This window comes from Pempheris klunzingeri, chromosome 14, assembly GCF_042242105.1.
Source record: "Pempheris klunzingeri isolate RE-2024b chromosome 14, fPemKlu1.hap1, whole genome shotgun sequence".
Lineage (NCBI taxonomy): Eukaryota > Metazoa > Chordata > Actinopteri > Acropomatiformes > Pempheridae > Pempheris > Pempheris klunzingeri.
Window position 1 is genome coordinate 18092096 of NC_092025.1, and position 19149 is coordinate 18111244.

General features: G+C 41.1%; 1 protein-coding gene across 2 annotated transcripts in view; it reads left to right on the forward strand.

Annotated features, from left to right (window-relative positions):
- Positions 1-4968: 4968 nt before the first annotated feature.
- The window catches only part of fnip1 (folliculin interacting protein 1), a 38163-nt gene continuing 23982 nt past the window's right edge, over positions 4969-19149 (forward strand). For both annotated transcript variants that reach the window (XM_070844102.1, XM_070844103.1), the window contains exons 1-2: positions 4969-5139; positions 18575-18704. In XM_070844102.1, the coding sequence (XP_070700203.1) occupies positions 5048-5139; positions 18575-18704 (222 nt within the window). In that variant the 5' untranslated portion in view covers positions 4969-5047. The remainder of the gene's footprint in view (positions 5140-18574; positions 18705-19149) is intronic.

Below are 19149 nucleotides of genomic sequence, written 5' to 3' on the forward strand. Positions count from 1 at the left end.
TTGTATTTTATAAACATGTAATGTTTTTTTTTTACTAAATCTGAATCTGAAAAGTACATAGTAATTCAATCTGTCAAATAAATGTAGTGGAGTACAAAGCTGCCCTTTAAAATGTAGAGGAGTAAAAGTACTCAAGTAAAGTACAAGTGCCTCTTAAGTACTTAAGTATACTATAGTAATTGAGTAAATGTACCTAGTTACTTTCGACTAAGGCAGACTAGAAGGCAAATATATATTGTTATTAAGGCAATAATTTACAGTTATGATATTATTGTTGTCAGTTTTGTTTTATACTATTGTCCCTATATTTTTATGGTGTTGTAATTAGTCACTTTGACCACTAGAGGACAGCAAGTGCTCCTCATATACAGTCTGGGTTACACAGTCAAACTCCACCTTCTTCTAGGACACGTACTCAGTTACGTACCAAGACTTTGGTTGAATACTTAATAAAAAATAATAATAATAAAGAATAAAAATGTAACTAGTCTTATAGATATCACCATGATACAAGATGGATTTTTTTTTTTTGTATTACGAGTTTTTTTGTGTTTAAATATGCAAATGATGCATTACATGATTAAAAATGCACTAGGCATGCACACATCTTCAGACCAGAAATCTGAACAATATATAAAGCCAGGTTCAAAATGCTTGTTTCCTGTTTTTACAGAGGGAATTTTAAATATACTTTTTTTTATCCCACTATAAATCAGAAAATACTGTAAACAACCATAAGAGAACAACAGGAATTTAATGTAAATCAGAATAAAATGTAAATCAGGCTATGAACGATATATCAAACTGGATAAAACTGGAAAGTTGTATGTAAATGTTACTTTAGTACTAATTACTGGCTCAGACAAATTTGTATTCTGGTCATTTAATTTCCAGTAGTCTGACAAAAGATGTGATGTTATGGAAGCAAAATCACCCAAAAACATTATGAACATGAACTAGTGCGTGTTTTCTCTGCGGAGTCTCATCAGCGGCTGATTGATTGTGTGCAGGTGTGACCCGTTGCTAAGCAGCGCACCCTGAACAGTCTGGGTTTGAACTGTTTCTCCCACTTTTTACGAAGTAACATGACACTTTCAGCGAGGTTAATGTGCTTGTAATAAGTCTAACTCTAACGCTGATAGCTCTTCGTCTGCGATTTGGACGTGAATTTCATCAGGAAATGGGTCGAGTTAAGTGCCGAGAGGGTGGATTGACAAAGAAAGGAGATACACCCGTGAAACCAGCACCGAGAACACGAGACAGTAAGAAACCATCATCCAAACACACACAGGAAAGTAAAAATGAGGTGTGTTTCTCTATGATGGATAATTAGCCCATGATATGATCACAAAACACTAGTGTGATATTTAATTGTAAAATAAATGATCTCCTTTTGCTTTTTAACATCCTCCAATACCTTTATGCTGGACCCTACTTAAATGTAGTTAATGTTTTAGGATGAATTTATCAAGGAAAAGGAGAATTAAATGCAGATAAATTGTCGACCATCCTCTATAATCCTTCTCAATGTCTTGCAGAGTGCAGGAGGCTTCTGGCCAACAAGCATTATGAAGCATTTCCAGAGGAACCAGAGGAGATGAGTTTCCCCGCTGTCACACCAACCAGTCCAGTGTTGGTGAGCAATCTGATCTATAAATAGATGTTTGGATATCATGCTCTCATATCTGTTCTCATTATAATAGTATTGACATGCTGAGGTAAGGAAGCATTAATATGTCTAAAACAGCTAAACACTCAATTCAGCTGCTTTTACTGAATTTTAGTTTGAATGTCACTCTCTTTTTCTTGGATGTGGATGTCTGTCTGGGAATGTAGAGTTTCCACGTCTAGTTGTTTGTTGAGGTTCCTCAAAGTTTTCTTTTTTGTTTTACACTCCCCTCATTTTCTGTGCTTATCCTTTTACAGGCGACCATTAATCCTGCCCACTGCAGATCTGCGTTACGCTTGAACAGCCATGCATGTACTGAAAACCCCGGAGGCAAAGCGGCCCGGCCTGCCGCACCAGCTAATAAAAACTCTGGCTACCAGGTGTCACCTGCCGATCACCCGACCATTCAGATGACTCCCAACCCCGAGGCTTTTAGCATCACACCCTCTAGCGTGGAGTCAGACATGACGTTCAGCTCTGATGATGATGATGATGATGATGAGGAAGAAGTCTGTTTCTCCTCTGCTTCTACAGCTTCCAGCAGCCTTCCCTCCCCGGAGATCTTCAGAGGAGAGAGCTATGGTGTGTGTGTGTGCATTTTTGTGTATCCACAACCGAGATATAAGGTTATTCTATTCTAGTTTTTTTTGTCTCTTCACTTCACAGTGGAAACGTTGACCTTCCCCTTAAAGGAGGAGCTCCTGGGTCTCCACCTTCACATAAAAAACTCCACCTTGTTGGATGTGAGCCACGCCGAGAGCATCCACATGCATCACCCCCCCAACCTTTCTACCATCATCGGTAATAGTGTGAGGAAGGTCCCACACGTTTTTGATGTTGTGTATAAAACAGAAAACTATAGGTGACATAAGAAATCTGGTTATTATTGCTAATTTTCTAGGATATTTAGACCTGATCCCATAATATTGAGAAGTTTAGAAAAATGTCATGGTTTTTATTTTTGGAGTAACTCATGGTATGATTTTGCTAGTCATACTGGATTTCAAATTTTAAAAGAAAACCAGCCAGAGAACAATTATGAGAATATGAATAGTCCTTTTGATCACAACTTAAAGGCATATGATAGCAGTTGGAGCTGCAGGTGGATTGCATGCATATACACAATTGTTTGAATCCCATTTTTAAAAACTCATGTCATATACAACTTGTTATTTTAATGACAGAAGAACATGCGATAGCATAATATAACTTGGTGTCTCAGTTTATCTTTAACCGGTCGACAGATGGCTGATAAGAATTAAACCTCTGTCTGCAGATACCTCAGCGATTGTTGCTGAAAAGAACGATGAGATCAAGTGAGTTTTTCAGTTGAATTTGTTTTGGAAAAGTCACTTTACACCATTTAGTAGGATCAGTTTTATCAAAATAATAACACCGAAATATTTAATTTAGCTCTAAGCTCAACATTGACCAAACTTAGTTCAGTCACTCTCTTTTCTTTTTCTCACAGAGGACCTGAAGCTGAGACCAGAATACATACAAACTCACTTAAATCAGGTACAAACATTTTAATAGAGCTGTGTATGCAAAGTGTAAGTCTCACAATGAGCCAAATAATCATAATGTCAATCATTCATTACTGTGGGCTTTATTCATTCATTGTTTATTGCAAAAAACACAAATTCTTCACAAATTCCTAATCAGTAATTGGATGTTTTTTAATCTGTAGACAAATTCTTCAAGAGGAAATCCCCAGTAAAAGTAAGACAGACAGCTGGCTATCTATTACATGCGATCTAAAAATCTGAAAAAAAAAAAAAGTTGAAGTCAAAAGTAAGAGGGATTGTGGTCATAATCAAATATAGTTTTCTCCCTCAGCTCCCCAACAGAAGGCCCATTCTGTACAAGAAGAAAGTTTGGTTTAAAAGCCCCCTCGTTGCAGAGACCTTTGAGGCTAAACACGTCCCAGCCACCAAAGTAACCATTCTCAAAGCCAGTGAGCCAGTCCACACATCCAGCCCAGCGGAGCAGACCAAGGCCGGCGCAGACACATCCAGAGCGGCTGAGATGGAGTCCAAGGAAGAGCCGTTATGTCTGACTGTGACGCTTAAAAGGCCTGTAAAAAGTGACCCGGAGAGCGTCATGTTCTTTGACTTTGTCGACAGTGACCTGGACGCGTTCTTTCAGAGGATGAGAGAGAGGTGTGTCAAACTCAGAAGTGCTCCTTTATTTCCTCTCACAGCTTCTGTCCCGTGACGCCTGAAGCCCAAATATTGACTGGAAAGATTTGGGCTTTCTTCCATAATCTAGATCAAGGAAGTCTGTATGTGAAAACTCCTGTCAAGACTCAGTGTAAATGTATGAGACTGTCTGAACGCCTACAAATGAAATGTGGTGCACAGTTAAGTATTTAGATGTATTACTTGTACTAGTTAAAGAAAATAATTCAAAGGGAGGGCACACCTTGCCATGCATGTAGGTGTGAATGGCCTTTCTGCTTACATTGACCTCATTTTTTCTTTTGCACAGCCAACTGAATAAGCTGTGGCACGTAACTGGTCTTTTAAATAGATAAATTTATGAAACTACACTTTTCATTGTACTATTTTTACACACTGTAAACACTCAAACCCCCATCTTCTTTTTTGAATTTTCCATGTGCCTGTTGCAATTTGACCACTAGATGTCAGACCTGTATTTTCTTAGTTATCTTTGCTCTCTCCCCAGAGTAATTATTTTTCAAATTTAAATGTGAATTGTTCATGTTGTTTGTGCTTCTTTATCTGTATTTTTTTTTATTAACTCTTTGTAATGTGAGAATGCCATAAGAGCTTAATCTAAATGTTTAATGTAAGCTAAATGTAAAGTTAAAATGTAAGTTTGTTTTAGACATCATTTTATGGGTTTTCTTTATTTGTGAGTCAAATTGTGCAAATCTACACATTTATGAACGTCAAAAAAACATCCAAAATGAATTGATGAATAATAAATAAGAAATAAACCACTGCTGTTGGATACCTCTCTATTTGTTTAGCATAATTCTGGCTTTTGCTCTTAACTCTTTTTCTCATGTGGGTCTCCCGAGGATCTTCGATTGCCTCTTGCAAGCAGCTCATCGGTCGCACTTTGTACGATTTCTGTGCATAAATTTCATGCTGTCACGACTCCCGACAAAACATCAACACAGCGAATCCACTGACCACGTGGTACCGGGCCAAAAATACCAGCCAATCAGGTAATTTGTAGTAGCAGCAGCGTCCGGGCAGCCAATCAGAAAAATGTAGTGCGTTACCAAGCAGCTCCCGTGACTAATGCCTGTCATATGACTGTGACACCCATGGAGACAGTTACAAGGAACAAGATTTCCTCTCGGATTTGAAAAACTTACCTACTGTACCTACTTTTTAGAGGTACAAAATGCCTCCGACTCTCTTCCAGAAACTTTTCAACAAGAGAAATGCGTTTTCGTCGCCGCCCCCGAGATGTAGCAAAGAGGACCCAGCTTTCAGGTACCTATTGTGTGTGTGTGTGTGTGTGTGTGTGTGTTTCTGGTTTGTGTGTAACGTTGTACGTGTGTATGATAATGCTATTTCCGACTTTTCTCTAAGGTGCCCGGGTGCATATTTTAGCACTGGCTGACATTTTGAACTCGCGGCCACTTTACAAATCAACGCTGTGTAGTTTTATTAATTCAAAACGGACGTGCTGTGCCTGTTGGTGAGGTTAGCTAACATGCTAATGCTAGCCACAAGACGATAGCGGGGCTGCTGCACACGCTGTCTCTCGTGTTGGGACTCGGCTCGCCTCATTAGCTAGCACTTTTTTCTTTCTTTTTACCCGTTTAGACAGGCATGCTGTTCATAACAAGGCGACCATAAGTTGATAATACACGCTCTCTTCCTTCCTGGGGTGTGATATAACCAGCACATCTGCACTATCGCCTGGAAGTTGCAGAAGCAGTGTCCTGCTCTCTCCTTTGTCTCCCTCGTGTCCCCCCTTTGTGTTTCTTCGCCCTGCGTGGCAGCGGGAGGACAACAAGGCAGCCGTGACAGTACAGTCACGCTCTTTTGTCGCTTATTTCGTGCTAAATACCACCGGCGTTAACTTGGAGCGAAGTGCAGCTGGCTTCTCTCAGTCCTGCGACGGGCGCTGTACTCTTCGCCAGTGCCGTCAGACAGCAGAGGAGGACACAGTGTGCTCTGTGCTGGAGCACATGTGATCACTTCAGTGGGCCACCGATGACAGACAGATCCACCGCAAACCGAGACTTCAGCCGCCGTAGATAGACTACAGTCTGGGGAGGGAAGGGGAGTGTGCAAAATGTTAACATTTCCCCATAATCGCTTGTGTTCAGAGCAGCTGATATGGATGTTTTTCGTTTTGTGGAAATGCCATCACGTGTCTTGTTTACACCGGCGATGCCTAGCACCAAGGAAAGATGATCTGTGCTACGCTGGTTGCAGGTGTCTCACATTCACTAAAGAACATGATCAGGAATGACTGCAGTTTCACATGCTGAATACGTATAACAATTTAAAACCTCCGTGCACTTCGATTTCTATCTTTAAAGCTCACGTGTTGGGCCTGTTTGGGGAAAAAATGCGTCATATAAGTGTTTATCACTCATGTTGTAAAGCAGCCATTAATTAATTCTGACATGCTTTCTATAGTATTGTGCATCCCTAACAGAGGTTGCTTTTTTTTAAAATTTTGTTCCGAATGCAAGTCCACACAGGTAAAGCATGACACTTAATGTCACTAAAATAAGCAGTACTTGTTATGAGCTACTTAGAATTCAGCCGGACTGAGTAATGCACCATTGAGCTGGCTGGTATAGGATACTCTATTTTCCCAGAGTTGATTTGCAGCTTCCCTGTGTATATGCTGCACACATCGTGGTTCAGGGTCAGGTCAACCACCAAGGGGAAAGTGTTGTTTTTAGTTTTTAAATACACTTGCATTGGAAAATGTTCCTCTGGACCTGTCACCCATGCTGGATATATTTACCAGAGGACCTGAAAGCTCACCTCCTTGTGATGCTACTTGCACTTTGGCCTATGTGTGTGCCAGCACACGTTCCAGGGCCATAAAGGTGCCCAGTGAGATAAATGCTGCGTGTGAGTGTGGTTTAGCTGGCTTCAGTCCTAGAGCAAACAGGCAGACAGCAGGCGTTTCTGTTAACTCTGTGGTCAGCTGTGCTCCTCATACCTCTGGCATGAGCTCCCCATTCATCAGGCATGAATTGCCCTGGAGAGGGCAGAACTGTTTGAAGACAAAGGCAAGTAGGAGAGATGAATGGAGAGGACACTTCAGTGGTAGCAGGAATAGGCTAGAATACAGTATTTAAGTTATAGGGGATTCTAGGTTGGAGAAGATTGGTTTGTTTTGAAAGGAAAGAAGAGAACTATGATGGTGGGAGATAAGGTAGGATGACCATATCCAGTTTGAGGAAAAGAACAAGTAGAAGAAATGGGAATTACAGAATTCTGCAAAGGCCCTGCTTTTTGGGAGAGGGGTAAATAATGAAAACGGTAAAGTTTGGGTGGTTAGTAATTTAGAAGGCAAAGTTAGAGGATGTATAGAGTAGAAGAAAAATATGACTGGAGACGACTGACTGTGATGGACTGAGAAGATGATGACCCTCACAATATTTGGTTCTCCACCTATGAATTAATGGTTTAAAAACTGCAAACAAACACTAGGCACCTGCCTTATGTTTGTTTGCACCCAAGACCACTTATGTAAGAGAGCAGATACTATGAATACAGTTGGCCGGGTACAGTGGGTGTTGCAATCCATGTCAAGTAAGACACGGAAGGAAGACACCAACTTGAACTCCTCTGACAGATTGCCTCAGAATAATACTGTCCCTAATGAAAATACTAGAAAAGTACATTCATAAAGGAACCGGAGCTCCAAGCCCAAGCTTTCATTAACTAAATCTCTCACAACTTCTTAGAATCTCAGGCTAGATTTAACTTAGTATAGCCAGACCAGTATATCTTAAGAGGCAGTAAAAAAAATCCATTAAGGGTATATACAGTGTACTGTTAAACTAGCAGAGATCTTAGTGGGACTACTCCAGCAAAAGGCCATGCAGATGACAAAAACAAGCATTTGCTGCTTTGCAACTGTCTTGCCCATCTTAATGTGTCACCCAGAGTGCTGCGACAGCACAGCATTGTGCCCTCCAGAATACCACAGAGGGCAGCAGGTTGGCTGACCCAGGGAGGAAAGCCTAAAAAGCCTCTCCTGTTTCCCTGGCTGCAGCACCTGACAAGGGACAGCATACTGCACATTACACCGAGAGCTCCTGGCTCGTCCTGTAGCCAGTCAGTGGCCTGATTGCCAGCCAATAGCTTTGTCCTCCCCACCCACAGCCACGCTGCTTGTCCTGGCTGCCCCCTGCCACTGCAGCCTGCTGAGGAAACTTCCTTCTTGACCTGGGCCAACTCAGTAAAGCTGTGTTTATGCTGAGACACGAAAAGGAGGGATTGTGTGTCAGTGAGAGAGAGGATAGGATAGGATGGGTATGGACAGACTTTTTATTTTTACACACCATTTTGTAAGTCCTCAAAACCCAAATCAAATGTGTAAATGGGTAAAGTGATGCCTGAAAGCAAAGCAGTTTGCAGTTTCTGAGGTTTTATGCAAATGAGATGGTACTGATACTTGGACTGAATATTTCACCCATAACGCCATAAGATACTGCAAGATAAAGCATTTTTTATAAACCAGCTCACAGCCTTTACCTGATACATTTTCTTAGTGCACATTGCAATTTGTCGTATGAAATGGGCATTAGTCTGGGCCAAAGCAAAAACTTTGTGAAATCATGTGGTGAATTTAAAATGCAAATTCCATGATGCAGAACAAAATTTTACACCACATCAGATTTATTTATAGTGATACATTTTCCTTGGTAGTTTACAGGAGAAGTAGTGTCTCTGGTTCCTGATTGGCATCATGTCCTTCCTCCATTGCGCGCTTTCATAACTCAGTGTGTCATGTGAGGTTTTCATCAATCTCAGGCTGTCATGTTTGTGGGACAGTCACATGGCTGCGTTCTCAGTGCCTCACATACAGCTACCAGGAGGATAAGTAGAGAGAAGTGTGTCTGCTTGCCTCAGTGTTTTTGCTACTTGTGCATATAAAAGTCATAGATTCATGCATGTATTATAGCCTTGCATTTCAAGGTGGCTTTCCTGTGTGTGTGTGTGTTAGCACGCGTGTGTGTGAACGCTGCAGGCATGCCAGGGTTCTGTAAAGACAGCGGCTGTCATCAGGTTCCTATCAGGGCTATTTTAAGTGGCCACACTCTGGCTTCTCAGAACTGCAGGGTCGTGGTAAAGATATATGTAAAAGCTGCACACGCATCACACACAGTAGCGTTCTGCTGAGTGCTATTATGTCAGCTTAACATCTAGTTAGGCCTGCATGTATTCTAACTTTGTGAGGACACCAATTCAAGCAGTTCAATTCAAGTTTGTCCTTTCCAGATTATAGTCAACGGCCATATCACCATACTAACACATGAATTGTAAACATGGAGAACTACATGTTATATCTGTATTCATTGACAGATTTATGTAGTTTTAAATTTCAGGAGTCAGAATGATCACCAAGCAAAATGTTTGTTCGTGATCAGTTTCCAGGTTCACAGCTAATGCTGATACATGATACAAGGACAGCAAGACCTCACAAAGATACAGTGCTAAACATACTACGAACCGTATCCGGGATGTCCCTCTACAAGGGATGTTGTGAATTGGATATAGTGTGTGCTCTATATTCAGTTTAGAGTATATATCCTGTCACCTCAGTGACATGTTAACCCTCCAATTTAAAAACTTTAAGGGAAGCAGGGTACCAACATTTAGAGGAAGCATGCAAGACTGTAATCTGAAAATTCTTTTTACCTAAAATGAGCCTAAAGGCACCTGCTTTCTTCTCAGTATTGAAGACTTTTTTGCCTGTATAAATGTCTTTCGAGGACCATTTGCTGTTGAAATGACTGTATTGTAGAACATTGTTTCTGTCTACATTTACCATAAGTTTATTTGTTAATTCACAGGAAACACTACAACATGGTATATTTCTTTAACCTTGAAGGCAAATTAAATCTTACATGCAAACTTGCTTTGTAAATCATAAAACCTTTATCAGCACAGGACTGACATAGTGATGTTGCATTAAAATGTCCACAGATAACCAGCAATGTGATTAGTTTGTCTGCTTAAATCCTGAAAGTCAAACCAAAAAGTCACGTCACCTAATTAGCCTACTTTGAGCCTCTAGATGAGAAAGAGGGAGAAGAGAGAAATGAAGGGAAGGGAGGAAGATGGGGGAGGTGGTTTGACAGAGAGGCAGGATGTGCTGACTGACAGTATAATGACTTTGCTTTAACGCTGAGCAATTAATCATGTCTATCATATGACATTTTCTGTCCCTTTTTAATTTTCAAATGGAGCAAACAGGAAAGAAAAGTTTGATTTTAACGTGTAGCACTTGTTCATGGAGGCAAAAGACCTTTTCGCCTTGAAAGCTAAATTGACCATACGCCTCGATTTCCACATAGCTTACAACACTCCTGTTCAGTTTGATGATACGTTCATGTGATTCTCTGTGAGACAGTCATGCACCCGTTACTCTCATCACTCCCTCTCTCATGTGTTGCTGATTCCAAAGAAATTGTGACACAGGAGTAAGCCACTATGTACACATAGTCATTAGCAGACACACACACACACACACACGGACAGAAGCACACAATAAAGACCAACACAACAAACACATATGCAAGTACAACTTGTTTAATAACCTGCAAAGGTTTTACAGAAAATGTAAATCTTGGGTATTTAAAAAAGAAAAAAAAAAACTCTCTTGGCTCTAATATCTTTATGTGTGATCTCTTTGAGATGGAACAACATTTATTTTCGTCTATTGTCCACAAATCACTGTGAGTTGGACTCCTTTTGACGCGCTGAAAATGTACAGAGTGATTCCAGCTGATATCAGCCTCTGGTTATACGAGTCCCCTCAGTCAACTAGTTGGTATTTGAATGTGTTGTAGATGTGAGTACAGTGAGCTCTGGGCGTTGGAGCATCTTCACACACTCAGAATCATGTGATAGCTGGAATGCAGATGTTCGTAATGCAACATAACCAGCAGAGAAACCAGCAGGTATGCAGGTAGTCAGGTGCTTTTTGTTTGCCAGCTCCCTGAGGGACTCGCCGTTTACTCGAACTTAGTCAGAATGAAACAAGGGTTCGTTGAAGGAAGTGCAGTACTTGTGTCGGTGTGACAAGAGGCATATCCTGTATTCAGTTTCAACCTCTAGAAATTGGGACTTGACCTCTTTAGTAGCAAAGGAGTGTCTCCTATTAGGGGTTAATTTTCAGCCCATATAGCATTACACAGGTACACCAATCTCCACATGGAAGGTTTCAAATTTGACAAGAAGGCAGACTGTATTTCTGAGACTGTACTGTTGCTTATTTTATTTCTTTTCTCTCTATTACTGCTTATCTTGCCCTGCCTCTGTTGCTGCTGTAATATGTAAATTTCCCCCTATGGGGGATCAATAAAGTCTATCTAATCTAATCTACGTGCAGAAGGTGCCCCCACGAGACTCGAGATATCTAAAAGATTAGATGTGATTACTGTTGTTATGTGTCACTCCTGTGATGCATATCTTGTAGTATCACTAATACGCTTCCATCAGGAGAAGGATGACGGCACAGAACAAGCCACAGCTTGAAAAAACAGTGGTCAGACTCTTACATGTGTGTTAAACCTGTGATACATGAGGCAGTTTGTCAAGGTGACTCATGTGAGACACGGGGCTAAATACACACCTGCCATGCGATCAGTTTGAGCGTGTGGAGATTTGGGTTTGCTAGTGCTGCTTCGTAATGTTTTCTGAACGCTGGTCACCTCAGCAGTCATCGCCCACAGAGCCCATGGAAAAACAACCCTTTCTCCTTCAAGACTGTTTCTGGTGTGGTTTATTGGATACCACACTTGTGCTCAGTGTAAGGGGTTTCAGTTTTCACTTGAGACCTTCGTCACAGGTTGCCTATTTTATGCTATTTGCTCAGTATCCGATGGATTAGCCTTTTCACAGTAAATCAAATTTCAGCAGAAGAATAGCTATAATGTCAAATCCAGCACTGACAGTACTGGGGCAGCAGTGAAACCTCAACTACCTTAAGCTGGTACAAGAATTTACAAGTTAAATGTCACAGTGCAGATAACCCAGAAAAGCATGTCCGTGAGAATGCTAGATAACTGCTTTCTCACTGTATTAGTGTAGTCGTTTATATATATTTATCTTATCACAGCACTGAGTATCGGCTGTCTGCAGCATAAATGCCTTTTTAAAAATACTGTGGTGTGGCTGCAGGACGAGCTGCTGGACCTAACAGAAACCTCTGTCACACAGCCGGAAAAACGTCACACAGCTTGGACTCAGAGGATATTTATGTAACTGTCTCTCCGTCTCTGACAAACACCAACACACACACACACACGTGCACAGATGTTCCAGTGGCAGTGGAGGGAGAGCGAGGGCTCTTTGAGGTCAGCAAGTAGGCTGATGTCAGACTCACCACAGTTAAGGAAACTTGATTGCTTTGTTGTGACCTTTCATCACTTTACACCTTGGCCAGGAGCAGCTGTGGATGCTTTTTCCCCACTGTTGTATACTTTGTGTCACTGGCCGGTTCAAAGTAATTTTCCCAGGACTCCGATAGTGTCAACATATGTGGCTTCCATTCATATGCAATTGAAATTCCCAGTGCATCAACTTCAGTAGCATAACGTCTACCCTAACAGGTGTACTCTTTATATTCCTCAATTCTTAATTTTTCTGTTGGACCAAACTCTCTGGATGCATGGGTGTTGTTAAGATGCTGTGGGTGTTGGTTATAGTGGTTGTCAGAGTACATATCCTTTTTGGACACGAGCATCAGGTTAAGTTCCGAAATGTAAAATATTACTACACAATATATCAGCAGCATTTAGCAATTTATTTATAGAATTGGGTGTTAAAATATTAATATCTTTGAATTGTAATGTTTTTGCAGAGGTATCAAACTTTGTGGTGGAATCATTTATTCCCAGGCTGCTATACTACTAGAATGATGCAGTGTAAAACTTAAGTCCTCACCAATAGTCACCAGAGTTCAGGAACAGACATGATAATCCATTGGGATGTTGTGGCAGATGTGCAATGGCAAAAGTTTCAGTTCTCCCCACTGACTACTGCTCACTTTGCCGCAGACTTCAATAAGCTGCCATTTGTCATAAAACTAACCACTATCCAGTTATTTGTGAAGGAAGAATTAAAGAGGAATCAACATCTGAGAAGCTCTTACTTATACAAGCATCTGGATTTTAAACTGCTATTTGTCTCCCTGCTTTTACTTTGAAGACTTCTTTTATTATCAGGACAAATTGTACATTTATGCATGCCTGTTGTAAATTTATTGACGGAAGAAAGATAGAGAGAAGGAGAGGGAGCGCAAGGGAGAGAGGAACAAAAAGAGTGGGATTAAGAAACAACACACAAACAAATCCCCTCTGTCACCCTCTTATCGCAGTGCTTTCTGGCAGTCAGGAGTTCGGGCTCGCTGCTGTTGCTGCCTCTGTACTGTCCAGCACGCACAGTGCTCCTGCGATCACCTGACAGTCTCATGTTGTTGTGTGAATTTAGTTCACCGCTATTCTTAGACCCTGCTTTGGCTGGGAGAGGAGAGAAGAGAGAGGAATAGAGAGAGAGAGGGAGAGGGCTGGGGAAAGACTGGCAGACTCGCAATGATGCCCAGGTAGGAGTCGGTAATATTTAACCGGGCTTATGTGCTTCCAAGTGGGCACGGTGGTGTTGGTCAGAGGAGGTTTGAGCACAGTGTCTGTGGTGTCATTTGTTTTAAGCATTGTCTTCTGCCTCACTGTTGGCAACTTGTAGCTGCTTTCAGCCGAACGGCATTTGCAGTTTGACGTAGCCTGGGTGCAGTTTTCAGCATCAGGCGTTGTGGTGCTGACAAAGATTGATTCTATCATTTTAGGTCAATGTTATATAATGAAGATTAATAGGTTTGTGGTGAAGCATGCCGTTTATGTGTTGCTGTTTATGGATAAGAAAAAAATTGTGGCATACGTGGGTTTGGGTGGAGTTGTAGTTTAAAGGGAGCTTCTCTTTTTCACATGTGATCTCAGATTTGATCACTTATGCCAAGGAAGAAGATGAGTAATTTCAAAGAGGATAAGCTCGTCGTCCTGCTTGCTGCCTTCTTGGCATTTTGAAATGTAATCCAATCAAAACGGCTTCCTGGGCTCTCCCTTAAAAACAACAGGTTGTTCAAGGAAATGTATACCTGTCTGTGTGTGTGTGTGAGAAAGTTTGAGTCATTTTTAGTTCAGACAATAGAGGTCAAGGAAGTACAAGTATGTAACAGTCATGAAGTCATGTGCTGCTTTTATGAATGACTCCCCTCTCTCTTCTGTCAGCGCTGTGACTGTCACAAGCTCACTGATGGGACACTTCCTCCTTTGCTGTCGCCTGGTCTTTTCTTTCAAACGCCTTTCTGTCTGTTTCAGATGTTCTTGCATTTCTGTTCTCTGTTATGTTTTCTCTCCTTATCTAAGCTTAAATCAGGTTTTCTCTCCATTGACCTTCAATGTTAGCTGCGTTTTCTTATTCAACAATATTATTATCTTTTGTTGTTCTCTGCTTTTGTTCTTCGTTATTTCACGCCTACCTTTGCCGTGAACCCCATCTTTATTTCAGCTCTTTATCTTTTCCTTATTTTAGGAAGGATTTTTCACTCTGTTTTTGCTGCTGCTTATAAAAGGGCTCTGTCTTTTTGACTGTCTTTCTAGCTTTCTGCCTTGTGTTTATTCCTTCTTCCTCGCATCTCTCACTCTGTGTTTTCTCTCTGTTATGTTTAAAACAAAGGGAGCAGTGAACTTGGTGTCAAATTATGCAGATTTCCTCTGGGCTGATCTGAAAACAACACATCTTATTTTTGTAATTCTTTCACCCATATTTGGCCACAAAGTGAAACATGTCGCATATACAGTACCCTTTAAGCAACTTGATTTTTAGTTAATTAAGAAATGTATTTGGACCTCAGATATAATCTTGGTTAAAAAGAGCCTATTCAAAATGATAATTTAAGAGAGAAGGGCTGCAACTTGTTGAATAATCTGTCAAATATTTTCTTGACTAATCAATTAGTTGTTACTCTATAATATGCTAGAAAATGGTGGAGCATTTTAATTAGTCCAAGGTGACATCCTCAAATGTCTTCTTTTTTTTGTTGTCCACAACCTATAGATATTCAATTTACTGTCATAAGAAGAGTAAATAAACCAGAAAATATTCACATTTAAGAATTTAGAATCAGATCAATCAATTATCAAAATAGTTGCCAATTAATTTGTTGATAACTAATCAATTTATTGTTGCAGCGCTACATGAAAGGCACTAGTCCACTTACAAAAAGGCATGTGACCGACTAGAACGACCACCTGATGTGTAAGGTAATCTTACACACTAGTCTGAGAGCTTAACATCAACCCAGCCCCATACAATGCAATTTGAGCTCATTTTGTAGGCCAGGCAGGCATTACATCACCCATTTAGCATTCAGACTGGGAAAGAGGTTGGGGTCTTCCCTTGGATAGGAGCCGGGAGAAGAAAACCCAAGAGGTGATTGAGCACTCACTAATTAACTGTTTGTCTAACAAAAGAGCAGAAGAGCAACAATAGAACTGCCATTCACCAGAGGAGTATATCTTAATCACCTCCAACCCATGCAAATCCTGGTTGGATGTTTTCTTGGGTCTTGAGATAAATTTCCAACACATTACTGTAATGGTCTAAAAGGAGGGTGACCGTCAGTCTGGTCAGAGATGTGCCAGTGAATTATGAGCTACTGCCTGGTTATCACTTGCAGCTTGTGTACCTGTTACAATTGTCCCAGTTAAATGTAAAACTCCAAGTCTGGACAAATTTGAATGTTGCAGCCAAATTTTAGAATCACATCCATGTCAAGAGAGTGCTAGAGGCTTCTCACAGTGGTTATTATGGTAATTATATCAGACAACCTTCCAAACAACTTGTGACCAGAATACTAATGCACAAAGAACCTGCATGGCAAGACTCCGCCAATGCCCTGAATCATAAACCTGAGTGTCAACAATAGGTGCATGTTTTTGCTTAGTTTTTGAGAACTCATTACATGCCTAAGAGGTCAGTAATACTTGGCCTAGGTCCACAAGGGGCAATAGGAGTGTCCTAAATGGATGGAGCTGGTGTTAAAAGCTACGGACGAGGTGGATGTTATTTTGAATGCGTGTCTGAGGGAGACGGAGGTGTCTGTCTGTTGGATTCATTGCAGACGCATTGGAAGTGGTGTTATCCTGCAGCTTCATCATTGATTTGGCTTTTAAGGCAGAAACCCATAAATACATGGTGATGTTTGTATGTGTGTGTCAAACCTGGGCACAGACAACAGAAGACAGAAGCAGTGTGCCCGTACACCAAAAGCCACTTGCTTATTGTAGTTTAACTTTTCCTGCATGTGCATAATGAAATGGCAATGATAGGCTTCTGCTTTGAAACCACCCTAGGAAGTGTTGACACTGCCGACGTGGTTGGCTAATACTACTTAAGGTTGACTTAGTAAACTTTATCTAAAGATAGATTTTGACATTTAACTGTACTTTTTAATCTGAAGGTTGCCTTAAACCATTGCAAGGATACAATAAATGTTATGCATTATGCCTGGTAATGCATTTACTGGTGTTACATCTTAAGAATAAGGACCTTTACACTGGAACAACAGTATATGTTTTAGCAGTTCAAACACACACTCACACACACAATTCAGATCTTGGGTTTGCTCCATTTTGGTAGGCAGCGCTTCTGGTAAAAACGAAGAGAGCTACAGGATTGGATGCTGTGGATGTTTCCATGCAGAAAAGGCGCCTCACCATTATATAATACGTCCCCAAAAAGTGTACTTTTATATGATTGCCTCTCAAGGCTCCATCTGACAAATGACTTTGGTTTGACAACTTAACGCTGCGGCAAGTTGCAGCACATGACTCCCTGCCCCTGCTCCCCTGCAAGACTGTATTTTCTCGCCTCCAAGAATGCTGGTCATACTTTGACACCAGTGTTTGGTAAATAGTAGCTCACATGCATGGGAATGTACACATAGACACTCTCTCTAACACACACAGAACCATCCACCAACACAAAGGTATTCCCTGCCCTGCCAAGGCTCACTGACCAACAAGTGTTGTTTTTTTAATGTGGGCTTGTATGCGTGCTATTTTGTTGGCAAGTGAAATGGACTTAACTGTTCCTTTTCCAGCCCTCCCCGCCAGCCCTTTAACTGTAAACACTTTTGTTTGGTAACACTCCCTGCTCCCCAATAAAAAGCTATATTTAGGTCCAGCTCTGTGTCCATCTGCCTGACCCACCTATCTGTCCGATCAGACAGAAATCCTCGACTGTCTGTCTGTCTGTCCAATCTTCTGTCATCTTTATAGCCTCCACTAAATCAACCAGGGGTCAGTTTCCACTGAAGCGGAGGAGAGAGGCTGCCAAAGCCCCTTTAAGGCCTGCTAGTGCTCACAGTGGGGGGTAAATGTGCCACAACATCCTTCACAACATTACCTGAGAGGACCAGCATTAATAAAATGATCTGAATGAAATCAGTGGTAACCTAGCAACAGGCATGAGACAGAGGCTGCCAGTGAAAACAGCTTAACTATTATTTAACTGTTAGACTGTGTTTCCTGCCAGGAAAAATGTGCCACTGCTAAAGTCTATAACAGTGTAAAATCTTATTTTTTTTTAATGACTCAAGTTTGATTAAGGGCAGCCTTTGTAGTATTTCAAACAGCATTCAATTGTGGAGTAGTGGAGTCTTGATTGGCTAAGAATTTAGAATCTAATTGATTGATTTTATTTTAGAAATGTGGATATTTAAATGTTACATTGTGATTTAGTGGAAATGGAAAATGAGCAAATGTTAACTCAGCTAGTGGAGCTACACACTGGTTAAACTGGGTGACTGTCACTGTGTAACTATATGAATGCAGAGCAGGGAGGATTTGCAAACAACGTATGCTGAGCATAGGCAAATATTCCTAGGATTAGTAAGGAAAAAGTTAGCCTAGTTTTGAAACCAGCTGATTGAGTGTCAGAAGTGGCTGCTTGTTGTCTGTGTGCACTATAAATCTTTAGTGGTAGGTTGGAAGTAGATTGTCTTGGCATATATTTGTTGCTCCCTACTAGTTGCGATATGAGATGGATGAATGGTAGCTATGGCATGGAGGTGTTTGGCTCTGCCATGCCCACTGTGAGTGATGATGGCTCAAGCAGATTTTCTAAAGCTTGTTAGTACATTTTTTTTTCTACCTTTTCCCTCCTGCTCAAAGCATAGCCAGTTTTCTGGCCACATGGATCTTTGGAAGATGCCTTGCAGTAATTGGATACTCAGCTTAAATATGCTACGCAGCTTGAAATCAGCTTTAAATAGGAGCTCCATCGATATTACAAAGTCAAAGCCTGCATACAAGTCCTCTAAAAAGTGCTGCCACAAAAATTACTTAGTAATGACTTGTGTCAGTACTCCTGTGTCAGTTATCAGATTCATGTTCTAAAAAGTTGCAATGTTTCTCCACCGCTCCATTCACTACTATGTGTTGTCAATAATATGCAAATTCCCAGGAAGAAATAATCTGAGAAAAGCATGAAAGATGTAAGAATATGTAAAATTCTTCTTGACTTTACCGTTTCATCCTCACTGATCCCTGCCAAAATGCCACTTTGTTTGTACTAATGGCTATTTTCTCTCACCTTCCCACCCTACATCCAGCTCTCTTCATAGCTCTCTAATCTGTCCATTTATCCTTCCATCTAGCTGGCCAATACCCCAGCTGGAGCCCAGTCAGATCAGGCTGATAGTGTACCAGGACTGCGAGAGGCGCGGCAGAAATGTCCTCTTCGACTCCAATGCCAAAAAGAGGGGCACGGAGGAAACCCCCATCACTGTGAGTCCCATGTTTGGTTTGTGTGTGTGTGTGTCCTTCTACTTACCGCTACACAGCTACAGTTGTTTCTATTTTGTTCATTTGAATCCCAGGTAACATTTAAAAGGTTTTAAAAACTAAAATTTGGCATGAACAAAGATAAGAATAGAGAGGCATTCGCAGAGGCGTGCCATGCAATAGTGGTCATGTGATGGTTTCATGATGTTCAGAGGACACAAGCTGCACCTTATCCTGCTTATCCCGCGGGACGCCTCACTGCCCCACAGTGAACAGCGTCTGACCGCGGGATCAAGCATGGGATGGCAGGGAATGTGTCCCGCTGGACAGTGTGCAAGTCCTGTTTGTGATGTGTTCCTTGTTTATGAATCAGACATTTATTCACTTATTTAATGTCTTATTTTTTTATAAAAGGGCAGTAATTGACAACAGAATTTATTTTTCCCAT